This window comes from Papilio polytes, unplaced genomic scaffold, assembly GCF_000836215.1.
Source record: "Papilio polytes unplaced genomic scaffold, Ppol_1.0 DF823879.1, whole genome shotgun sequence".
NCBI lineage: Eukaryota > Metazoa > Arthropoda > Insecta > Lepidoptera > Papilionidae > Papilio > Papilio polytes.
In genome coordinates this window covers 690,086-714,766 of record NW_013525325.1, presented here as the reverse complement: position 1 = coordinate 714,766, position 24,681 = coordinate 690,086, and the positions used below count along the sequence as shown (strand labels likewise).

The 24,681-nt window shown below is 32.0% G+C and overlaps 1 protein-coding gene across 1 annotated transcript in view; it reads left to right on the top strand.

Moving 5' to 3' along the window:
- Positions 1-3,590: 3,590 nt before the first annotated feature.
- LOC106103029 overlaps positions 3,591-24,681 on the top strand; it is a 29,152-nt gene continuing 8,061 nt past the window's right edge. The window contains exons 1-3 of the mRNA XM_013282664.1: positions 3,591-3,898; positions 19,638-19,761; positions 22,643-22,768. Of these exons, the coding sequence (XP_013138118.1) occupies positions 19,648-19,761; positions 22,643-22,768 (240 nt within the window). The 5' untranslated portion in view covers positions 3,591-3,898; positions 19,638-19,647. The remainder of the gene's footprint in view (positions 3,899-19,637; positions 19,762-22,642; positions 22,769-24,681) is intronic.

The window sequence follows — 24,681 nt, the reverse complement described above, 5'->3', positions numbered from 1 at the left end:
TAAATTTGGATACGAATTTGAATTTATAAGCAACGACCAAATGCCTGAGAATATAAAAAAGAACGGACGTTTTTTGTCGTGCTAATTATGTTGATAATTTCCATTAATTTCCATAAATATTCCATACAAATACAACACAAGAGAAGTGACAGAAATTAAAAAAAAATCGTAGCGTCATTGTAATAAGTCCAAAATGAGGAAACCTGTATTTGTACACAATGATAACGCGTTTTGTTTTCACATAAATTTTAATTCGCATTTCAATGCGCATTTAAAAAAAACAACGTTGAAGTGTAAAACAAAATGGCATTCGAGAACATTCGAACAATTATTAAACATTGAGAGATGTAAAAATTTTGTAAGGAAACCTGTGTCTACGCTACCATGGGATAAAGATGTTTTGGTTTATCACTTAGAAACTGTGAAATAATCATTATATGTAAATTGGTTTGCCGTATTCTATATACTTTAAAAATACATTCTCGACCAAGATATTTTAAATGAAAAACCGTGGAGTTTGAATGAAAGTGAAAAGTGACGCAATTCTATTCTTTTAACTGATATGAAAACTCTGATAAAGTAATATATTGTTTCCTTAACTAAGATTCTTAGTAAATGTAATGTATATGTTAAAATGCCTGTCAAAGTCAAAGACCGGGTCATAGCTTCGGCTGACGTCACAGAGTTCAGGGCTGCAGTATACAATGAAGCAATGATAAGATTACAAAGACGTCATCGAGAATCATCACAAAGTGCTTTTGTTTGATAAAACTATCAATTTCATTAAATATCTCGTCTACAGTTGGTTTCCACTGATCATTAAATTATACGCAAACAAATTGTTACTTCTCACATTCTTAGGGACTATGTAAGTCAACACCAAATTAATTCGTTAACGTAACGCTTCGTTCGCTAACGTCTTGACACATTAAGGGCATTAGGATAGGTAATCTATCGCCTATCTAGGCCATATTTTGCGACATGAGGAATACGGCCTTCTTCAACTAATTAAGATGGGCAAAATTGCAGGAAAAAGACGCGCTGGAAGAAGAAAGAAATCGTGGTTGCGAAATATCAGGGAGTGGACGAATATTGCCAGCGTAGAACACCTTTTTCGCTTGGCACAAGACCGGAAAAAGTTCGCTGAGCTGACGGCCAACCTCTATTAATGGAGAGGCACTTAAAGAGAGAAGAAGAGAGAGGATAGGTAAATGGGACAGCCGCCCAGGGCATCGGATATAAAGGGCGCCTTTTTCCGTGTGGGTCTGAGTTCCAGATGGAAATGATGTGAAAGTCCAAGGGCGTCGGTTATGCTACAACCGACCCTATCTTTAAACTTAGTATTCTGTTAAATGTTAACGTATCAATCATAAAAAATAAGACGGAAACAAGCAATATAATAGAAAGCGTTTGTTTCCGGTTGTGTTTTGATTGAATATGATTTTAAATATTCAAGTTTGTTCACAAGCCATTTCCTCTAGTTCTAACGACGTGTACGTATCACACTCAGCGTTTAAATTGCTTATTAACATTACTATAAATAACTTATGTATTATTACGACTTAATGTACAAAACCTATGAGAGTAATAAACCTTTCTGAAGTTCAGAATTAGTGGATTTTGCTAACAATTAAAGCTGTTTTTGAAAGTAAAATAAGTTCGTTTGTTATAATCGATGTTTAAGCCGAAGATAACATTTTATATCGCACTAGCTTTCGCCCAAGTCTTCGTCTGTATGGTATAAAAAAACAAAATAGGTAGCTTATGTGTTTTACCAGACTATCCTCTACTTCTATTCCGAATTTAATCCGTTCAGCAGTTTAGGCTACAAACTTTAATAACATCTATCCATCCAACCATCTGTCTATCAAAACTTTCGCATTTATAATATTAGTAAGATTGTTAGTAAAAAAAACATCCTACTATGCTATTAGTTGAATTTAAAATAGTGGGCAATGTGATATTGCGACTTAAGCGTTTAATATTTTGTTGATGTCAGACGTCATCTAATCCGCGTATAAAATAAGGCTATTAATTCTTATACAAGAATTTGGAATTCCCCGCCATTTTGCTTGGCGCTTAATACCTTTGGGTTTTCTCAGTTTTTAATATGTAGTGGAACCTTGAATTTTTTGTTTTTATCTCCTGCGAAATATCCTCTGTTGTGCCAGTATTTAATTATAATAATATATTTTGAAATTTATTTAATAACATGCAATTTACAATTAAAACTAGCTTTTGCCCGCTATTCCGTCCACGTGGAATTAAAAAAAAAACAAAAGTGAGTAGCCTATGTGTTCCTCCAGACTATCCTCTACGCCTGTACCAAATTACATCGAAATCCGTTCAGCCGTTTACGCTACAAACTCTAACAAACATCAATCCATCCAAACTTTCGTAATTATAATATTAGTATGATATGTCGTTCTCATGTTACGGTTTCGGTGAGTTCCGTTTTATTTTGCGGAGAATAATAAACAAAAATCTTTGCGTTGGACGTTTGGACTTGTGTTCGTGACATGCTAACCTCCAAATTAAAGACAATTCACGGTCTAATACTTTCATATTAGTTATTAATCTAATTATTTGATTGGTAAAAAAACACTGACAAAAAACATCTATCTTTAGACCACCTTTCACTTAGACTCAACTGTAATTATTTGAAGTTCGGTCTAAAAACAATAATCATATATTCATACATAAAACGTATATTGTAAATTGACTATGTTTTGTAACATACCTTATAAGGAAAACTGTAAGAACATGTGGGACAATATATACCATGGAGTTTGAAAACCAAAGTGATGCCCTCTGCAGAATACTGAGAAATAAGACATTTCGTTTGTTTTGCAAAGTTAACAACAAAAACCACACGTGTTAACAGAATTTTATCTCATAGATGTACAGTCAGCATAACTATGTATACCAACTTTTAAAGCTTTACAAACTTTTATACACCTTCGGATTCAAAAATGTCCATAGACTAACACGTCTGTGTACTACCGACCTTACTACACAAATATTGACGAATACGTGAATGCACATTTTTGTAACCGAAGGTACAAGTTGCGTATGTAATTGTACAGTTATTTAAGCACCTGACTGTACCTATTGTAAAGTCTATCTATTCATAAATAGTTTAGTATATATATGAATAAAACGTTTAATTCTTTATTACGATTACAAATATAACGTAAAAAAGGTGCGTGGCGACTTTAATATAACTTGAAAGTTACCATTTTTCATCTTACATGTATTTAACACTCGTGTAATTTATTCAAAATGTGGTCGAAGAAAATACCATTGCAGCGATGTACTCTAAATTCATACTCTGAACATTATCTTTAGTTTTTTTTGTTCAGTCACTGAGTTATCTATACCCGTTCAAAGTTGCGGTCAAGGTCGAATTATAATTACTCTTATATTTTACTTTTAACAAAATAAATATACATGAACCTCTTTGAAGGCATGTGACAATAATAATGAGAACGTAAAAAATTGTTTAAACACAAGTTGAACGCTGAAAAACTAACAAAATAGTTGATAGAACTTAAGTTAATGCAGCGTGCTTTAAACATGGCGGTCAGTCGCCGGCGCCGCTCAGTACTCTCCCGACCGCCGACAGTGGCACACGTTTCTATATTCACAAATTTAATCGAACACTTAATTTTTATTTTATTTTTCTCTGTGTCAAATGTGTATAAACATACAAACTATTACTTGAAAATATAACCGCGTTTTAATACAATAAACTTGGAAAAGCGCGGGAGTGTTGCATTCGCGTGTATGCTAATAAGCCGGCACTACGGAGCATTCGGAATTTGAATTGGTGAAGGTCCGCTTCAACAGATTGGCGATATTGGCGTTAAGTAGGCTTTCCCCTGAGCCTGCATTTCGGGTGAGTGACACTACAACTAGTCACATATTTATTTTTAAACTGCACAAGCGGGATGCGCACCCGTTGCTATTTTTGGTCTCCGGCGGTCCACACCTAGATACTAAGCCTCATTCTCGAGTTTCAAATACATTTCGCTGTGAAAGTATACTAAGACGTTTTAATATACTGTTACTATTTCAATATTAATGCGACTACGCTCACGATCCCCGAAGCCATGAATAAAATATACAAACAGTAACAAATGCCTTGGAATGTCAAGAACTTAATATTTATTGATATCTTATACATTAATCCGTAACTTTAGTTTCCGTATTATGTTTAATTACGATAAAAAATACTTATACATCTAACTCAGTATTAAAAATGTTATCTACAGCCTACGTACTTTATTTAAAGTTTATAGTTTCTTACTAAATAGTCGAAACTCAAATTAAAAATAAAACACGCTTTGAAACTAATGAAGCAAACAGAAAATTGAATTGTATCTAACTGAACCAGACACGAGGCTACAAATTCGGTTTAATGACCTGTTATTTAAATAATAATTACAACTAATTAACAAACACTCATTAAAAGTACATTACATGGAAAGGATTCATTCCGCTACGACTACGACTACGATAAAGGGTAGCTTATTACCTTCTTAACTAGAAAATTGCTGTTTGATAGCCGTAAAAGGCAAAGTCCATGACAAGAAAAGAATAATTGACATACAAATTCAAGGACATTATGAAAGGATAACGACGGATGTAATTCGACGTTTCTGTGAGAAAGTTCACAAAATCTCACAAGAAAGCGAATATGTAATTTAAAAAAAACAACAATTGTTTTGAAAATTTAAAAGTAAATTTTACAACATGCAATTTGCATGAAAATCTGAATAGAAACCTTACTTAGTCACTGAAAGGTAAATAAATCTGGCACAATCCAGTTACGCTTGGAGAGTTCAATGCGAATCTGAGTTTTTTTTAAAGTTTCAACAACTGCGTAGATTTTATAATGTTTTCGCTTTAAGCTCTCGCGTTCATTCAAAGGACAGTAGTAATTGAATGTAATTTTTATAATTACTACTGTATCTTGTTTGATATTTGAATTGAACTGTCAACAAATTGTCTTCCTTACACTCTTTGGGAACACAGATGCATGTGTTTATATAGGTATCTTACAGTCGAAACCCACAGTAAGAATAATAAACACTAATGAAACAATAAAAAGTAAAGAATTATTGATGTTTTGTTTTATTCATCTAACAAGTTTTTGCTTTCGATAATTGCCAAATGTCCACTGTTCTAATGTTTTTTTAAATCATTGTATACCAAATTGATTTAAACGCAGAGCTGCGTGAAATAACGTTAAATTTATAACATAAATAAGTTAGCAAGTGACATTGTTTCCACAAAGTAATATCAAAGGAAATACGATGTCAATGAACTCTTGAAATTCACAATAAATGCAGTGAAAGTATGGCATTTGGTTAAACTATTCAATTCTTTTATTTTCCTCGTGTTTCGTGGATTCTTTAACCTATTCGTAATGAAATGAAAGTTAGATAATAGGAAAAATATTTCAAGATGAGTACATTTTTAAAGAATTAACAAAATTTATAACCACCTCATTTGTATGATACACTTGGCCTTTGCCCGCGACTTCGCCCGAGATAAAATAATATTGCTAAGTATGTATAGGTTAATTATAATTTTATGCTATGTGTTATAATTATATTAATATATTATCTATAACTTCCTATTTATATAGTTGTTTTTTTTTTATCAAATTTAACGTACATTGCAGCCGTAAATAGGAACGGTGACAGTGACAACATTGTCTAGGAATAATGTTTAACCGGTTAAAAGCGTGTACAACTGAGTTCCCATTGTCGAAACTACTAAGATGCCTTCTTACTAAGCTATAACATTACATATCTCAGTTTCTTTAAGGCAAATAAGATTGAGATGTGTTTGTACTAGTCTTTCGGTGGTTGGTATAAGACGGTATTTCCCCGTATGACATGGGTTAGATAAATCTTTAATATTAATGCGACAACTTCCTAACGGTTTTTCTAACACGTCAAAAGCTTAGTAAGTTATATTGACAATGTAATTTCATTAAATTATTTACAACTGATAAGAAGCATTGAGTGGCGACGACTGTAAATCTTATTTTTAATTTCAGACTATCACAGTTATTTTAACCTGGGTTTGCACTGCTCAACGTCCTTATAATTCTCTTAAAAATACCGAAATAGTAATACTTTTTATATTAGGTTTTGCCCGGGATTTCGTTCGCGTGGAATAAAAGTATTAGCCTATAGTTTCTTCCAGACAATCCAATTGCTCTTGGATAAAAACTCTAAGAAACATCCATCCATCTAAAGTTTCGTATTTGTACCATGTATAGTGTGTGTGTGGTTTGTACGGTGTAGATGTATAGTGTACTCAGGACTTGAAACACATGATTACATTTTTATGAACATCTGTAAATTAAATCCGCACTAAAACATAATGTTGATAAATAATTTTTTAACTCGTCATTTGTTTTTAATTGTATTTCTGAAGGTGATTTTTTTTTACGTTTACTTTCCATCACCTTGCTTAATAAATTATTTTTTTACACTGTTTTTCTAACCTAACCTTTTTTTTACTTTTTATTTTATGTAAAAAAAACTCGCCTTGCTCTTCAGTATTCTATTTCCAGTATTTATGGAGGAATTATAGAAATCGAGTAACAAAGTCGGATGTCGATAAAGTTGATTGAAACAAATTGACAATAAATACGTCCTTATTGCTGATATATCGAACATTAATTCGAAATCGATTCGTGTAAAAACAAGTTTTGTAAACTCGCCAACTTGTGCTTGTGACCTTACAATGTCGTTTTAAAACAGACTATTTCTTTTATTAATTCTATGATTATGCAGTTATATGTTGACATATATGAAGCGCAATAATTTATTTGTATCACGTTTACACTAGAAAGAGTCCAAAGATTCAAAAGTAAAAATAAAAAAATTAAAAGCTTCTTAAAAACGTAGGTTTTATAAAAGTTGATGCTAAGACATGTAAAAAACACTGTAAATCCCATCTGAAATGTAATTAACACTTTAAATTAATGTAATTAAAGTGTAAATTACTTTAAATAATTAAGTATATTTGCCATATGTGATATGATTAGTAAGATTGCTAACTGCAGTTAACGATTATCGACGACATGTTAATTAAATTATGAATTATATTTATTATGTCGTTAATAACGTCTAGTGCCGGTTATTACCCGGGTACTATATACTTTCTCTATCTACTATTCTACTTCACAATAATCTTATTTTACCTTATTAGGGTTGTCACGAGAATAACGTAAATAAATGAAACACAGTTCTATAAGGCAAAGATTTCTGGTTAGAAAAATTCTGAATCTTACATTCCAAACTATTCAATCCTTTGAATGACGAGAAATCACGGAAAACTGTATTAAAAAAATCGATTTAAAAAAAGAATATGCCATAAAAATTAAGTTTGCTTCTCTATAAAAATAAAAATCTTTATGGTTGACGTGTTTCTGCATTTAATCTTTGTCATTTACAGCAGCGTGTTGATTACTTCCGTTAATGTAACGCTTGTTTTATAACAAAACATTGAAACACACTAATGATGGCTATAACATGAAAGTATAAATATGTTTGACAGTTTGCTAGTCTGGTGAAGACTATATAGCTCCTTGCTTTCTGTACTTCTTTAATCCAACAAGATCATTGCTATTGCCGATGTTTTTATGTAGTATTCAGTAAAGATTTCTTACTCTTCTTGTCTTTATTCCTAATGTTCTTGTGAATAGCTAATATGCCTGCAGTCTTTAAAATAAACGCGGTATAAAATTAAACATAGGAATAAACTGAGTATAAGCAAATATTAGTACAAATTTTGCTTATTTGTAAGGCTGTAGATGTCCAATTAGAGCAGGATAAAGATTAATGAAACAAAAAATATTACTGCACATTTATGTATTTTAGCTCTTCATTTCAATATAAAAAATTACTAAAACGCGTAAACTTTCTTTACGCTGTAGCGCTTATTATCATTCGTTAGATTGTGACGCGACCTACTCAGATAAAGTACGTTTTTTCGTGTTTGTACAGGAGTTATGCAGTTGAACGTTATATGGAATTTTATTGTAAAATATTTGCGAAAGTATTACAACTAAATATCTTTGAAGGTCTTGCACGTGACGAACATTAATCTATACAAATATTTTAAAGAGCAAAGTTTTTTTTTTATTTTTTGTATTGAAATAACTGAAAAACCACTGGGCGGATTTCAAAAATTCTTGCACCATTAAAAAGCTATGTTATCAGTATGTAACATAGGCTAATTTTTTAAATTCTACGCAGACTAAGTCGCGTGAAATAGCTAGTATTAAATACATTTATTTTCCTTTTTATTCGCAAGTTGTACGAAACTTTTTATAGATAGTAAAAGAATTGCTTTATAAATAACTAATCAAGTACAGACGAAACGCGACGAATTAACATACGTAAAACGCATAACACAGTGTTACACGGAGTTTTGACTAAGATTATACTTGTATTATTGCGGTGGCTAGAATCGTAACGTCTATAACTGTGTGGTATTGTATTGCCTTACTTGTTCAATGTAAACCTAACCGTTGGTTTCCACACACTAACAAAATTATTTCGCTATCTCATTTTTCTCAAAATAATGAGTAGGACGACAATATATTTTAGACTGCAGTGAAAACTTACTGTAAAATGTGGTCACTTCACGCTCTTATACACTAACAATAAAACCTAAACAATAACATAAATATTCTGGTAATACATTCTCAGTCACGTAAGACAACAAAAGGAACAAAACACATTTTATTCCTTTACTTAGACTTCGTACACACTCTTATAAAACTAACACAAAAAAAAAGATGGTACAAAGCATTTTTATGTCAACGCAAGAATCGGTAAAAACCAAAATAATAAAAATGCTTACATTATAGTACAAAATCTACTTATTCTCTCTCTTGGACACTTAACTGCCATGTATACTGTAATGTGACACTTAATTAAAAAAAATATAACTATCAAGAATACTGTGATTTTCTTTCCGTACTACATTTTCGAAACAAGATTCCGTTAATTTGTTCCCACACAATCAAATGATAACACAAAAGTCAAAAATTTTCCACAATAAATATTAAGAAGGCATATCCATTGAACTTCTCGGAAGTACCGACCCTAAATCTGTGACCAAAAAAAGTTACCGCGTTACGTTTGGCGCCAACATTGGAAGGGTGTGAATGGTTCATTCAATTTATGGTCATGTCCCCACAAAAAAAAGGTTCAAACATTTTAACCGAGTTTGTTGTTTTGGGAATACTATTCATTTCTATAATATGCGTGAACAAATGATATGTCTGACATGAAAGAAAAAAAATGATTTACTGTTTCTGCACTGCCAATAATTCTGTGGTGAAAATTTCAATTCTACTTCACCAATCCTAGGTTTAAATACCAACTTAATAAAAAAATGTTTTTTATTACGTTTTTTGCTTAAGAGCAATTACTTTTTGAATTTTCATTTAGCTACGGCATACTACATAAATGGCCGAATACTGAAACTATAAACACTTACAATCAGACGTAAAAATTTTAACGGAGCTTACAGTTTAAGCGTAGCCTTATCATTTAAGACGCTGCATATTAAAATATCGTTACAGTATTCGCCTGATAGAGACCACAATGATATAACTGTCTCTTTCTATTAAGATACCGACAATAATCTCGCTTGATTATCAACAGTTACGTAATTTATATTTGCTCAAGTAATTTAAAAAAAACTGGTTTTGAAATGTGTAAATCCTTTTGACTATTTTCATCATGTTAATAGCATACACGAATTATAAGCTTTAAGGCCTGTCCCACCAAATTGTAAACTGTCTGCTAACAATCCAACGTGTAAAATATGTGATGGAAATATGGTATTTTGTTCCCTTATTTGACAGTGACGTCATTTTTAAGCTAATCGATCCTGTATCAGCCAGTGGTGGAACAGGCCCTTGCTTAAAACATTATTCAACATTGCAGTCAGTCATACTAATACCCTGCGAGGACGCTTATTGGATTTTAAGCTACTTACTCTAAGGTATTGAGAGCCATTAGCCGACAACCTGTTTGTACCTATCGCCTGCGATGCAAGTTTGACGACCACATACATATCTCAAACACACACTTACAAGTTTAAAAAGTAAATTATTAGCTTCATTCTAAAGGACTCTTGCTGATTTGTGATCAGTTGTGAAGACATTCGTAGACATTCTATACATTGATATTTACTAGTGTAATATTATAATGATGGTTCCCATATTCTTCACGTAAAGCGTTTTTGTTTTTCAACGTTTTTTTTACTGAATTACTGTAATCTCGTTTTGATTTATCTATACCATTAATAAATTTACCTTATCCATAGACAGACCTATTTTATTTTTCCATATGAAACCGGTTACGATGACAAATATTTGCATTATGATAGTCTTCGTTAGGACATTCCGATAAAAAGTAAATAAATCTACGTATTCGAATTCTTGACAACGAAAATTGTAAACCAGTCGTTATGCCACCGTCATCATTTCCAGGAAGATATTATTAGATAATGACATTCATTCAATAATCATAAATTAGTATGTCTTTGTTTAATAACAAATAGTCAATATATTTCTGTCATCAATCACAGTAATTTGTACCGGCATAATATATTGAAAATAATAATTATCGAAGTGTGCTTCTATTAATTTGTAATTCATTATGTTTTTTTATTCTTTTTTATCAATGATAGATTAATAATAAATACTTCCTAATAGTTTACCTAATAATTTGAAGTACTAAGTAGTACTAGTAACATCATACTAGTACTACTACTTTGTGTTGCAAGGCTGTAGTAACTTTACTATGACTTCAATTTCGTACTTTTCAAAAAATATACATAAAACGTTATAAATCAACTGTGAATGTAAACAAACAATTGTTAACAACGGAGCTGGATTCTATTTAGCAGGCAAATGTAAACAGCACTTAAAAAAAGACTGAATATTAAAGTTATTCAAAATTAATTCATCTCAACGATAGCACCTTACCGCACCTGTTAAAATGTCAAGTGACTGGCGATTGTGGAAAATTTTCCTGGGCTCAAAACCTGCTTCGAGTGTGCGCGCACTTAATGCACTCACATTCACGCTGATTGATTTCAGCAACGCACTTTTATAACTTAAGGTAAACATACGCCGAACACGCAAGCAAGCTCTTACTAAAACCTGTATCGACTTGTATGTATGACTATGTACGTATTATAAATATGAAAAAAAGTTGACACTCAAGCTAATGAATAGATTTAAAAAACGACTGAAGAAAAGCTCGACATTGTCTAATTTGATTTAAAAATAACTTTTCGAGATATCGACTTTAGTATTTAAAAATGTGATTCTTAGTTCCCACCCAAGAATATTTTTGTTGCATTCGAGCTAATCTCTCTTTATTAATTCACTGGCACCGCAATTCAATAATATACATGGGTATCAAGTGTCGAATCTGTCACATAATGTTTGTATAATAACATTGTCTTTATCATTCTCCTTAAAAAACTGAGACAGCAACATGTTCGTGTTAGACTTAGAGTTTCATATCACGTTTGGAATGCACATTTTTAGGCAAATATATACAAAAACTTCTGAATTAACCGCGTTTAAATAGCAATTTAATTCGTTGCACACAAATAGAATAAAGAAAGTTGCAAACGGTTGCTTGAAAGTTTACCATTTACATCTAAGTAATAGCTTACAATTAAGGAAACTGCTGTATAAGGATTAATTGCATTAATTGATCATTTTGTGTTATTTATAAGTTTATAATCACACGTCGGACGCAACGAGACGTGGAAAGTCGTTGTAACCACATTCCTTGCAAAACGATATAACGCATAAAGTTGATATTAAGCCTACGTTGAAATTTACTTAATTGTAACTTAGTTTTTACTTTAATAAGGTCACTAACTTACAATCTTTACGTTAAAAATACGCGTAGTCCTTGATTTTAAATTATCATGTATTTAATATTATTCAATAATGATTGAGGTTTTAAACCTTCACAATGCCATTCTCCCTCCTCAAGTTTCACCCTGTATAAATGTTTATTATTGTTGAAAAACATTGTGCAACATAAACAATTATTAAAATACATATTAATTTAATTTAACGCCATTGACACGCTTGTTTTATTGAACGACATACTTTAATAGACCAAGAGCCTGACATTAACTAAACATTCAACAATTATACTTATATTATAAATGCGATTAGATGGATGGATGTTGGTTAGAGTTTGTAGCCTAAACGGCTTAACAGATTTTGATGGAATTTGGTATAGATGTAGAGGATAGTCTGGAAGAAAACGTAGGCTACTCACTTTTGGTTTTCCTAATTCCACGGGGATAGAGTCGCGGGCGAAAGCTAGTATATAAAAAAAAACACAATTACATATATACCAGATGTTTCTGGAAACATACGGTTTAATATTTTAGATGTAAATAGCTACAACCTGTACATTAAATTATCTCTTTGCTAGTTTTTTATAACAGAATTAATTTTCGGAAAAACGTCAATTTTTTGATGTCATTTTAACACTACTTATATTGTTAAAATACTAATTCTTGCGAGCAAAGAATATCGAAATCTTAGAATAATATTCGATACATTTATAATTAAATGTATAAAAGCTTCGAATTACGACGACCGTCGATTGAGTCGTAGATTCCTGATCTATAAAACCTGAACTTGACACACCGGTGTCCTGAGTGACATAGAACTTGAAAATTTACATAACATTATGCGTTATAAACATAATATTCGTTGTAATATCATACATTTACTATTAAGACGCCATTCAACGTGTTTGTACAAGTGCTTTACAATAAAAAGTGAGAAACAAGTAAGTAAACATATGCAAATTTATACAAACGTCTAGATTATTAAATTTTATAGAAAAAACTGTAGCAGGTCACTTGCATTTTTAAAAAAAATATAATTGTATCTAAAACCACTTTCTTCGTAACATTGATATTTTATACAGACAAAGTTATTCAAACTTGACACTTATTTAATGGTCATTGACCTCTTAAATATTGACCACGAATAACTTCACACGCTTAGCTTTGTCCCTAACAATAATTTATTAATGTTTCTTATTCAAATAACTAAGTAAGAAGTTGGAATCGAATTAAATTTTACATCTCCCGTAATATCCTATTGGTCGTACTGTCCTGAATGGCCATTTAATGTCTATGACAATTTATTAAATAAGAATGTTCTAGAATTAAGAATTATGTTAATGTTATCTATGACTTCTTCGCCCGAGTCAAGTTTTTTTTTTATATTAAAGTAATATTAGTAGATTTTTGTTAATTTACTAATATTCCCTTTAACCATTCCAACTAAGCTCGGAGCTTGTGCTAGGATATGGTTTGAAAGGCGGGATTCGAATCCTCGACCGCAAGATCGATAGTCCGTACCCCAAACAATTAGGCAATTGGCGCTTAAATGATTTTTAGGTTATCAAATGTAATGACGAATTTTCATTAATAAATAAGAATTTTAAAAATAAAAGATTCATCACGAATCAATGTTGCATTGAACGATTAGAGAACTTTTCAATTACCCATAAGTAATAAAAACAGACTAATGAACGGTTTCCCAAATACATTTAAACATTCGTTAGTGTATTTGGTTTTAAAACTCCGTTGAAACTTAGGTCAACCTAACACTAACGATGAGGTAATCTTACTAATCTTAGTAATATTGTAAATGTGAAAGTTTAGATGGATGGATGGATGGATAGATGGATGGATGTTTGTTAGAGTTTGTAGCCTAAACGGCTGAATGGATTTCGATGAAATTTGGCATAGATGTAGAGGAGAGCCTGGAAGACCACATAGGCTACTCACCTTTGTTTTTTTTTTTAATTTCACGCGGACGGAGTCAAGGGCGAAAGCTAGTGATAATATAAATGGAAACTTCAGCAACCCAGCATAAGCCTTTACTAGATTGTGTCTTTTATGAATATTTTTATAAATGAAAAACTATTTTTTTCACATTTTTTTTGTATTCAATTGTACTAAACATATTATATAATTGAATAATAAACAGTTTACGTTTATTGCAAGCGCCGCTTGTCGTGTAACCCGTCTTGTTTTGATCGCTTATTATTAGTGAACCCGGGGGCAAGTCGTATCTGGCGCCGCTATTATCTTACTATTCGAAATGATAATGCTTTGTTAGACATATAAGTAATTGTGAATTTACTTTGGTAAGAATCAACATCTTATTTTGTTTTTTCAAAAAAAAAATAGACGAAAAATTATGGTACGGCAGTTCATTTCACGTATTGTCTGATAGTTTTAAATGCGTCATGTTGTAAAAATTTGCTGCAAAATTATTAAGGCCGATACAGTCATATAACAGAAGCCTTTAAAAATTAACAATTAAAAATAATTACACATCCACATTACAATTTCAAAGTTAGTAAACAATCTTTCGCACAGTTACTCTCAGTAAGTAAGCCAACATGCAGTAAACAAGCTTACAGAAACGTAAACATGTGTTAAACATTTCATCAGACTATCAATTGAATGACTCCTTAATGTAAACATTGCATCAGGCAAAATAATAACGGTTACTATTGCATATTTATATAAAAAAAATTAAACAAAGATGGATATCTATACTTAATACAAGTTGTATTAAGTTGCTTGCGACTTCGTCCTCGTGAAATTAAAATGTAATAAAAAACATGGCCCATGTTACTCACAGATAAATTACCTTTCTAACTGTGAAAGAATTTTTAAAATCGACCGAGTAGTTTTTAAGTTATTTCAAGACATACAAAAATACTAATCTTTCCTCTTTACAATATTACTCGTAGTATACTCGTAGATTGTAAAGGGGAGGTTTGCATGTAAGACAAACTCAAAAGCTATTAAACCTTTTAGGCTTTTTAATCGTAAAAGATTTTTTCCACGCAGGCGAAGACGCAGGCAAAACCTTGTTTAGTATAAAATATTTTCTTTAGATTTTTATTGCTTCACTCTTACAACGAAGTATTTCTTTGACTGTCCTTAAAACTGTGGTTTAAAAAGCTAAAAACAAATAAACATCGTCAAATTTTAGCTTTTTGTTAACATTTGTATTGATACAGAACAACATTATCAGCGGATACTTTTTAACAAACCGCCATATATCAAAGTCCTTGTTATCTAAGCTGTACGCACACTAACGCCCTCTACCGATATCCTATCTTATCGCTCGCATACAAATGAGTTTAAAAGCTCAAATTATCACGTTTCGCTTATTCATAACATACAAACTCATACCAACGCATATTCCATGAACTTCTAAGTAAATAGTCGTATCTTAATATTTTGCTATGTCTACTGATTGATATTGTATGTGTTATATTAATAATGCTGAAAATATAAATACGTACGATATGATAAAGTGTAAATACACACTTCTTCGTGGCGTAAGATTTCAACAATCACAACATATTTTTTAATAATTATATCTTTAATTCCTTAATAAAGAAGACCTACACTTACGACACGCTTTAGGCTACATATTTTCACGCTTTTAAACTTAAGGAGTAAATCAATTGGAAAAAATCCTTCATGTGGGAACGGGACCATAATCTACAAGTTGCCAACATTAAGTAAGCAAGATTATAAAGGTAACGGTAATTTTGACATTTATAATTTCATGCGGATGAAACCGCACAGGAACAACTAGTAGAATAATAATAATAGAACCCACTGACTGAAACTCGTGTGCAATGCCTTGAAAACGTTAATTGTCATAACTCCATTTTAGTAATTTTTTTACAATTTTTTTTTTAAACTATAGGAGGTCTACTTTAATAAAAGCGTTAGCTATAAGTCGGGTAATTAATAAAAATACGGTTTGTTAACTGTAATTGAAGTGTTAATACCGTTATTCCACGACTTCTCCGTTCTTTTACATTTTTCAACATTAAAGATTCTCACACATCGAGTATTTCGAATATAAACTACCATCTCGTATAGAAAGTAATTCGATTTATCATTTTTATTACTTTACAAAATATATTCGTGCTCATATCATACCATTTAAAGAACCAGACGAATTTGACAAGTGAGTAATTCCCATTATCAATAACTATGAACGAAAGCGTATTTACGACGACTACTTTTATCATGTTTCAATATTACCAGGTATACACGTACAGGTATGTATTACTGACCCGGTTTTCCTAAATTCTTTAACAGTTGTTTACACAAATGTGGCGTTACATTATGATAAAGACACGAATTTTGTCAAACGTAAATATTTTTATTTAAAGACGTCGCTATCTGATGATCTAAGCTAGGTCTAGGAGGTACAGCTACATTATTATTTGTCTAAATACTAATATGATATGGAATTATTCGAACTAATACAATTAAATAAACAACAAATAAATACAATTTTACGTAATATTACAAAGAAATTTCAATCATACTCTTTTATACTTAGAAATAAGAGATTACTTTTACAGTATAACTGGCTGTTGCCCGCAACTTCGTCTACGCAATATTAATATAAAATGTAGTCTATAATATGCCCGTCTGTCAGCTACCCTTAGTGAAAGTCCGGTCTAAATCGACCCGTCCGTTTCAAAGATTGCCTGGAACAAACGCGGCTTCCGGATCGACATACAGACAGACCTAAAAAAAACAAATGCGGTTTTCGTTATCAGCAACGCAAATACATCATCTTCCCGAAATCTAATTTTTTTCTTTTAATATTACAGACACTCCAATTTTATTATATGTATAGATGATAATTATGACTGTTGTTTTATAATTATAATCGTTATTATATAAATTTTAATAGTTGTATTATTCCAGTAGAATGCAAGGCGATGCGGGGACGCCTCGACCGCGTTTATCGCGCCTTATCAATGCAGTTATGTTCATGATTTACTTTCATATTGTTTATTGCCCAAGTCAAGGGTCATGAGGTCGGTGATATCATGACAAATATAATATTTACTCCACAAGAAAACAATAAAATACGTATGAATTTATTAGAAACTCCCGATATGGTGTTAGCTACTCTTATAACAGATCACAATAATTTTTAATCTATTCTCGACGTATTACGTAAGTTTTTATAGAACGAATTCTAATACGTAAAAAGTAAACTGCGAAATAAAACTTAGTTTCTCATTAAAACAAAAGGTCGAATTAGTCGAAAATGCGTCATATGTAACTATAGTTGTATAGCCGCATTATTTAATCAACTGCTATTTCTATAAATATTGAAGAATTACATTAATGAAGTGGGAAAAACGACGCATCTCTATAACTACTATTTTAATTATTACTTAACATTGTAACCGTTACCCTCTATAGAATAATAGTAATGAATTATTGATATGTAAAATTATATTTATACCATATGAAACCGCAACCATTAAAAAATTTTCATAATACTAAGGGCCTGTTCTACCAAATTGTTAATTGTCTGATAACAAACTAATGTTGAAATGTCGGATTTGGTTCACTTATCTGACTGTGACGTCTTTTTTAAGCTATCTGAGTGTCTATCAGCCAGTGATCGGACAGGCCCTTAAAGTTTTATATTCATTATTTAAAAGTTTAACCTCTTAATACTACACTATTACTTTAACAAGTCTTTAATCTTCACGATACTTGTAAAATGTTTGTACATGATTATTTTAATGTACTACTTTATAATTTAATTACATGGCTCCTAAAAATTCAACGCAGGTTTGAGCAAAAATGTTTTGCTACGCCACACCTCTAGACACACGTGTAACATACATTAAATTCGTCGCAGTTTAACATTAGAATATTGATAAGACATTAAACTCTACGTCGGCTTATCGTCCCACGCAAGGTACTGGAAGTGATAGAGGTTAGACTTTGGTTTATTCAGTAGCTATGGCGCGAAACCGAAGTCCATAGAACGAAAAACTACCCGAAATGTTTCTTCAGTCTAAGAATCTAACGGACAAATACTAGAACGAATCTTAAATACTGCCTTAGTTTGCGACGCTTTTAATCTATTATATGTTAAATTTTGTAAGGTGTTTAGAGTTTAAGTGTGGTTTTAATTGACGTTTCAGTATTCGTCCCTAAGCATATTGGACTTCTGACTCTCTACGGAACTGAAATTTACTTAACATAACATGTCCTATGTAGTCAGTGATAATGTAGCTTTCTAATGGCAATAGACTTTTTAACTATTCCAGTAGCTTTTGAGATTGTTCGTTATATACTGTTAGGAAAATCAGTACTGGCTTGGAGCATCGGCGCAACACTAGATCCTTGTCATATACGTCCCGTCCCTACGACATCTGTCAATGTCATTCAGACGTATTAGAATAGCGCGCCATTTTGGCGAGAGTTAGTGTAGAAATTTATTACACTGTAACAATTATATTTTTGTATAACAATACCAACATACAAATATTTTTATTACATAGAAGTATCTAATGGCAAGATCATTGTTTTTTGCCGCCAAATTATAGTAAAATTGTATATTAGTTAAACTACTTTCCTTTACTTCACTAACAATTTTCTGCCGAAATAGTAACTATATTTTATACTTCTATGTAAAATTAAGATGGATAATCCTAAAAGCGAATGGATTATGCATTCGCTTTTAGGATTATCATTACATTTTCCAGGATGTCTAAGCGCAGATAGTTTAAATCTTACTGTGCTTAACATATACATCATAATGTCATTGTCGTCTGATTATATTTTATGTTCTGATCTAAGCAAGATGAGGTCACACTAATGTGATATGCAATTGTTTGTTTCTAGAAGCCTTCTTATATCTATACTCGTACAAGTTGTATGAGATTTGTAAATATGTGTCATATGTTATCTACTGTAATTCCGACTGATTAGTTAATTTTGTAGAAAAATGAGGATACGAAGAAGTTCATCGAAAACTGTTCAGCAGTTTAGGCAAACTCTAACACCCATCCATATAAACTTTCGCATTTATAAGTTAAACTAAAAGATTTTAGATATAATCTTTGATTCAATATTCACTGTTTAATAGTAACACAATTCCTTTGCAAAAACGTTATTTAATAGTGACCGAGAAGAAGGGCAATGTTTTTTCTTTGTATGCCTGATCCATTGAAGCGTATAACCTAAAGTCAATGGATTCGTTTTAATCCTTGAAAGGTGAAGATATAATTAGTAAATACTTTTGTTAGCAGTCGACCATTGTTCGAATTTCGACTATAAATCATAATTAAAGATGTTTTTATTAAAAATAGCTTTATGCATGTTATCTCCAAATAGCAACTATCAAGTTGGGTGTACAAAGTTTTCATCATTAACTTGCCCTTATCCCTTACGGAGGGTCGGCAGTATGTGCTGCTCTTCCATACATCTCTATCAGCCGTCATATCTGAATCCACTCCCTTCTTAAGCGCATCCTCTTTCACACAATCCATCTATACTTTCTTCGGACTTTGGGTGTACAACATTTTCCCTTCACAAATTAATATAATTATAAACAATTGATTTCAAATTACAGTGTGGTTATCGACTAATTTCATACCCAGTTCGTGATTTCTAATTAATATAATATGATGTCTCCAGGAGTTTTATTTTTTTTTTTCATATTTTCTTAGGTAATAAAACATGGTGGCGCGAGTGGCAACGGATGAGCGGCCGTTCGAGACGCCGTCCTCAGACGAGAGCGGCCTCGGTAGAAGCGATTCACCCAGCGACGATGTTGAACCAGAAGCAGCTTTGGTAAGAATTCAAACACAATCAAATAACATTTGTATAATAGACTAGCTATTGACCACGATCCCTCCTGATATTAGTTAGTGATTTGGGTAAAAGATGGTGCTGTTTATGAGTGGCCTATTCACTCTAAACTTGAAGAAGACGTGGGGCGTTCTTGGATAGTAGATTAAAGCTTGAACTCAAAAAGCCGGCAACTTCCATTCTTCTTATTTAGGATACAATATTATAGACCAAACGGTTATTATAAGCACTGCAATTTAGCTTCTTGCTTTATTTAGCGAAACGAAATTAGTATATTAGAGGAAATTAAGGAGTAAAAGGTTAGCATGGTATGGGCATGTTATGCGGAGGGATAAATCGCTTTTAACAAGAAGGAGTTTAAATGTGGAGGTACAGCGCTAGATATACTAAAAAAATTAACTATTTCATTTGATTACATTATGATTACTTTTATTTATAATCTATATACAATGCAATGATATCTATATGGTCATCGACATTTGATTTTTAAAAAAATATTAGGTATGACAGTTGTGACATAGATGACAAGACGTGGCCCGTAGATTTCGAATGTGTTCAATAATGTAGTGTTCCGAAATGTATCGAATTCCAGTAAATCGTTACCTCTGCTATGACAGCAGAGAAATTAGTAAACATAGCAATAACAATACTAGCATGCTATCACGTGGCTGTAATTATATTTAAATATATGACAAAAGATTCCAAATCGAAGAAGAATAAAATTCAATTCGAATCAAAATCAATCAAGGATGACCAATCAGTTGGGTTACAAACTAGCGAAATACCAACAAAGTCGGTTAGTGTAGGATCCAGTTGCTCTTGTGGTTGTGAAGAGCAGGAAAACCCGACAGACAATGTTATCATACAAAGTCATCATACAAATATATTCCAATCGGCACACTGAAGCGATTTCAATATAAAGGCAATCACTAGCTATGACAGCGGAAGAAAGGAAATTAAGAAGAAAAAGAGTAGTACGAAGAATAGCAGAAAAAATAATAAACGGATGTCTTGCGGCGACGATATCTTTGACATTTGCAGAAGTTATACTCACTTTTCTCCTACTATTTTTTTAATTTAATAAACAAAAGTTATTTTAACAGAGAACAAGGAATTGTACTTACCAGTTAGATTTTAAACATTTATCTAAATGACGATGAAAATGAGATATTCAAAGTGGCGTGAATTTAAAGACTTCGTTCTGGATTTAATATTTGTCACATGCTTGGGTATTTTGACTTATTGCACATGTTTTTGTTGAGATACCATATTTATATATTTTACTAATATTATTTCATTATACAGGTTTTTGATAGTGTTTTTTACTTTATGAGTTTTGCAAATAAAGATAATAACACATAAACATTTTTCAAATGTTATTTATAGTTACATAAAGGCGTATTAGGAAACACTGTAAGAGAAAATTATGGATGATTTCTTCAAATATAAACCAATTGGTTGTTTTGTGAACAATAAACCCGTGGGTGGTCTAAGTGCGTCATAGAGTTCGAGTTACATCACAATATAACCTCCTTAATAACAAGGTCAAGACAATCAACTGCCTCAACTTAGCTGATCACCTTAGAAACAATTCTATTAATGTGTTTGTATGACCACAATTATGAGCACTTAATCTTAATTGTTAAAAAACACACCCAAAAGTTCTAAGTAATAAGTTTCATAGGTCACCTCAACTCATCAGCGTTGCCAGTCGACGGCCTAAGAGGGCCGGTTCGACGGTTTATTAACTCCCCTTGCTTAATATCAATTTTATTTCAAACAGAATGATTATCAACATGTGGTACAATTTTTAATGATGAACTTACAAGTCGTTATTCAGTTTTTATGTGGGTCTGTGTATTGTAGCCATCTTAGTGTTTTAATTTAATTTTGATGTATGTTTTAAAATTTCCGAGATTCTGCAAATTTTAGGATTTCACAAATTTAGCAAAAAAAAAACAATAATTGTGGTTTTAGAAGTAACATTGTAATATAGATTTAAAAACAATGAGCTTTATACTTTAGTCTATAATACTTTTGTTACTGATCTTAGGAACTCAGAATCATGACATCATCATGCGAATATTTTATTTTTATTATTACAGATTTCGACTTTATACCTGATTATGTTAAAAGTCTACATTATAAAAAATATTGTGCGTATTTTGCTGAGGGATTTCGCAAAACTCCTGTTCACTATGTCATGTAATATTTAAACTAACTTGAACGCATTTAAAACGTATATTTACTTAAACTGTCATTGTCAATGTCAAAAAGCTTATATAATCGGATACAAAAATGTTTTACAAAAAGCGAAATCCATTATTTAAATGCTGTACTGTTAAAATAGAAATGGCAGATTTCATAAAAATGTCTGGGACGAGTAATACTGGTGAAGGTGATGCAAAAACGTCTAAAGTCGAATACTGCGTGAAGTATCATTCTTATCAACACCCACCCTAATCCTTGCTCCCTCTCTTTCGCATATCTCCTTCTCCATATGTAAAATTAGAGTAAGCTTCAAAGTAGCCCGACTGGTAGAGAAGGAAAATAGTAAAAGGTTAGCATAGTATAAGCATGTTATGAGGAGGGATGAATCGCATGTAACAAGGATGTGTGTTAGATATGTGCGTGGAGGTACACCGGTAGTGGTAAACCAAACAAAAGATGGATGGATTGCGTGAAAGGTGACATGATCTAGAAGGAGGTCGTGAATGAGATTATAATAAAGTCATTTGTAGGACGAAAACTCCGTGCGCCGACCCTACGGGAGTAGGTTAAGGTAGGGGAGATGAATCTCTCCTTCTCTATATGGTTAAATAAAGATATATTAAAATTGTACAATGATGTTTTCTTCTGTCAGGTGGTACCGCCAGATGGCGGCTGGGGCTGGGTCGTGGTAGCGGCTTCATTCATGTGCAACGTCATCGTCGACGGCATCATCTTCTGCAACGGAGACATGGTCACGGAAATACAAAAGGAGTTTGGTGTGAGTATCTTATGCTAATCACAAACACTTGTATAACGATTTTTAAATATGTTGCCGGCCCAAGGTCATTGGAGCGCTACAGTGATACAACTTTTAAATTGTGTCGTCGAAAATTCTAGAAGACAGAATTATCAAGGTCGTCCGTTTTAGTGTTATTGCTTTACACGTGTCAAAATATCTAGTGTATTCGGTTGTACATTGTACTCTAAAATTTTTTCCTAATTTTTAACATAATATACAGTAATGAAATGTCGTTACAAACGTAAATTATACTATTCGAAATACACAAATTATTTCATTCGTATACTACATACAAATAGCATATATATTGAAAATTGTTAAATTTCATACACGAATTAGCCGTCAAAAAAGCTTCATTTCCAATTTTATTGAATAAATTACAACTTTATTGCTAAATTATTAAACAATTAAAAAAATCGAATAAACTTCCGCCTGTCTCGTCGTCTCACGCGCATTCTATTTTTAAAATGTTACGATATGAAAACCACACCCTCGCGCGCCTCGTCTAGCATGCGTCATTGCCGTGCCTCCATTTTAAGACCGTAAACATGCCACCAATATGTTGAGGTCTGTGCCCACATATACACAAATACCTACTTTCTGGTTTACGTATGCAACGGAAAGAGACCGGAGGAGATCAATTAAAAATGGCTATTGATTCGCGCGCGTCATTGCGCTCGATGGCGGTTCGATTTTAACTTTTTTAAACAAAAATTTACATCCACAGTCTACACTGCAAATATTTAAAATGATAGGACGCCAAAGTCATAATAGTATTTTAAGATTAAATCCTGATTTATATACCTAGTAAACTAGATTAATTTTTATAATACTATTATTGAACGGGTTTTTGTTACCTGTTTAATTTATAATTTTTTGTTTTTCGTTTTCGTTAAGTAAAACATTTTTGTAGTAATATCCAAGACGCTAAATAAAATTAATAATTAACATCAACTTTTTTTTTCTGATAATAATGTAATTTACATTGACCTCGATTACAAAGGTCACGTCGCCTAGCGTATAAATAAGAATTAAATGTATAATAGCTTCTGATATTATAAAATCATGCCAGGTTTGTTTGCAAAGGATTTTTTATCATCGTTACTTCAAATGGCAGAATATTACTAATGCTTTTGGAGTACTGTTTGCGAAAAAATCAGGATTGTCTGTCGGGCAATGCCCAGCACACTTAGTATAATCTGCTTTCATATTTACTATCACGGTGACGATTGACGCGACAGTCATATTCACGTGCCAAATGTTCAAGGCGGACAAAATGTGGGTCACTGCGAATGTCGATGATTAATTAACGAGTTACTGTAAAGTCATTTACTCTGTCAATCGTTTATACTTGAATTCATTGACTCGCTTTGTGTCGGTCTTTGATCTAAATTTTTTTATTCACAAAAACATTTATCGATAATTTATACATTTCTAAGTCCTTATGGATTGTTGAGATGTTTGCAGTGATAAAATCACTAACGCCATCTAGTTTGAGTCCGATAGCTATTTTGTGTTTCTTAGTTGTCTAAATTTAATTCTGAGCATCAGGTGAACGTCCTTGTTACATCACTAAGTAGGTATTACAAAAACTTGAAAGATCCGGTTTCTTCAAGTAATATGAAATCTTAACTGAAATTACATTTTTTATTAACTTCTAACGTCTAAAATTTACTTAACACTCTTTAATTACTATTGTTAATTGTAAGGGCAAAATTTTAAAAATAACGTTGGTTTCCAATGCACAAACACGAATACCAAAAGTTATAATCTTCCCTCTCTCCCAATTTGAAAAATAAAAAGCCGGAGATAACAAAAGATTTTTTTGTAATGAAACCTACAGTTAATGTAACGTCCAAACTTCATTTCACGATTTAATTTCATTGCCTTCA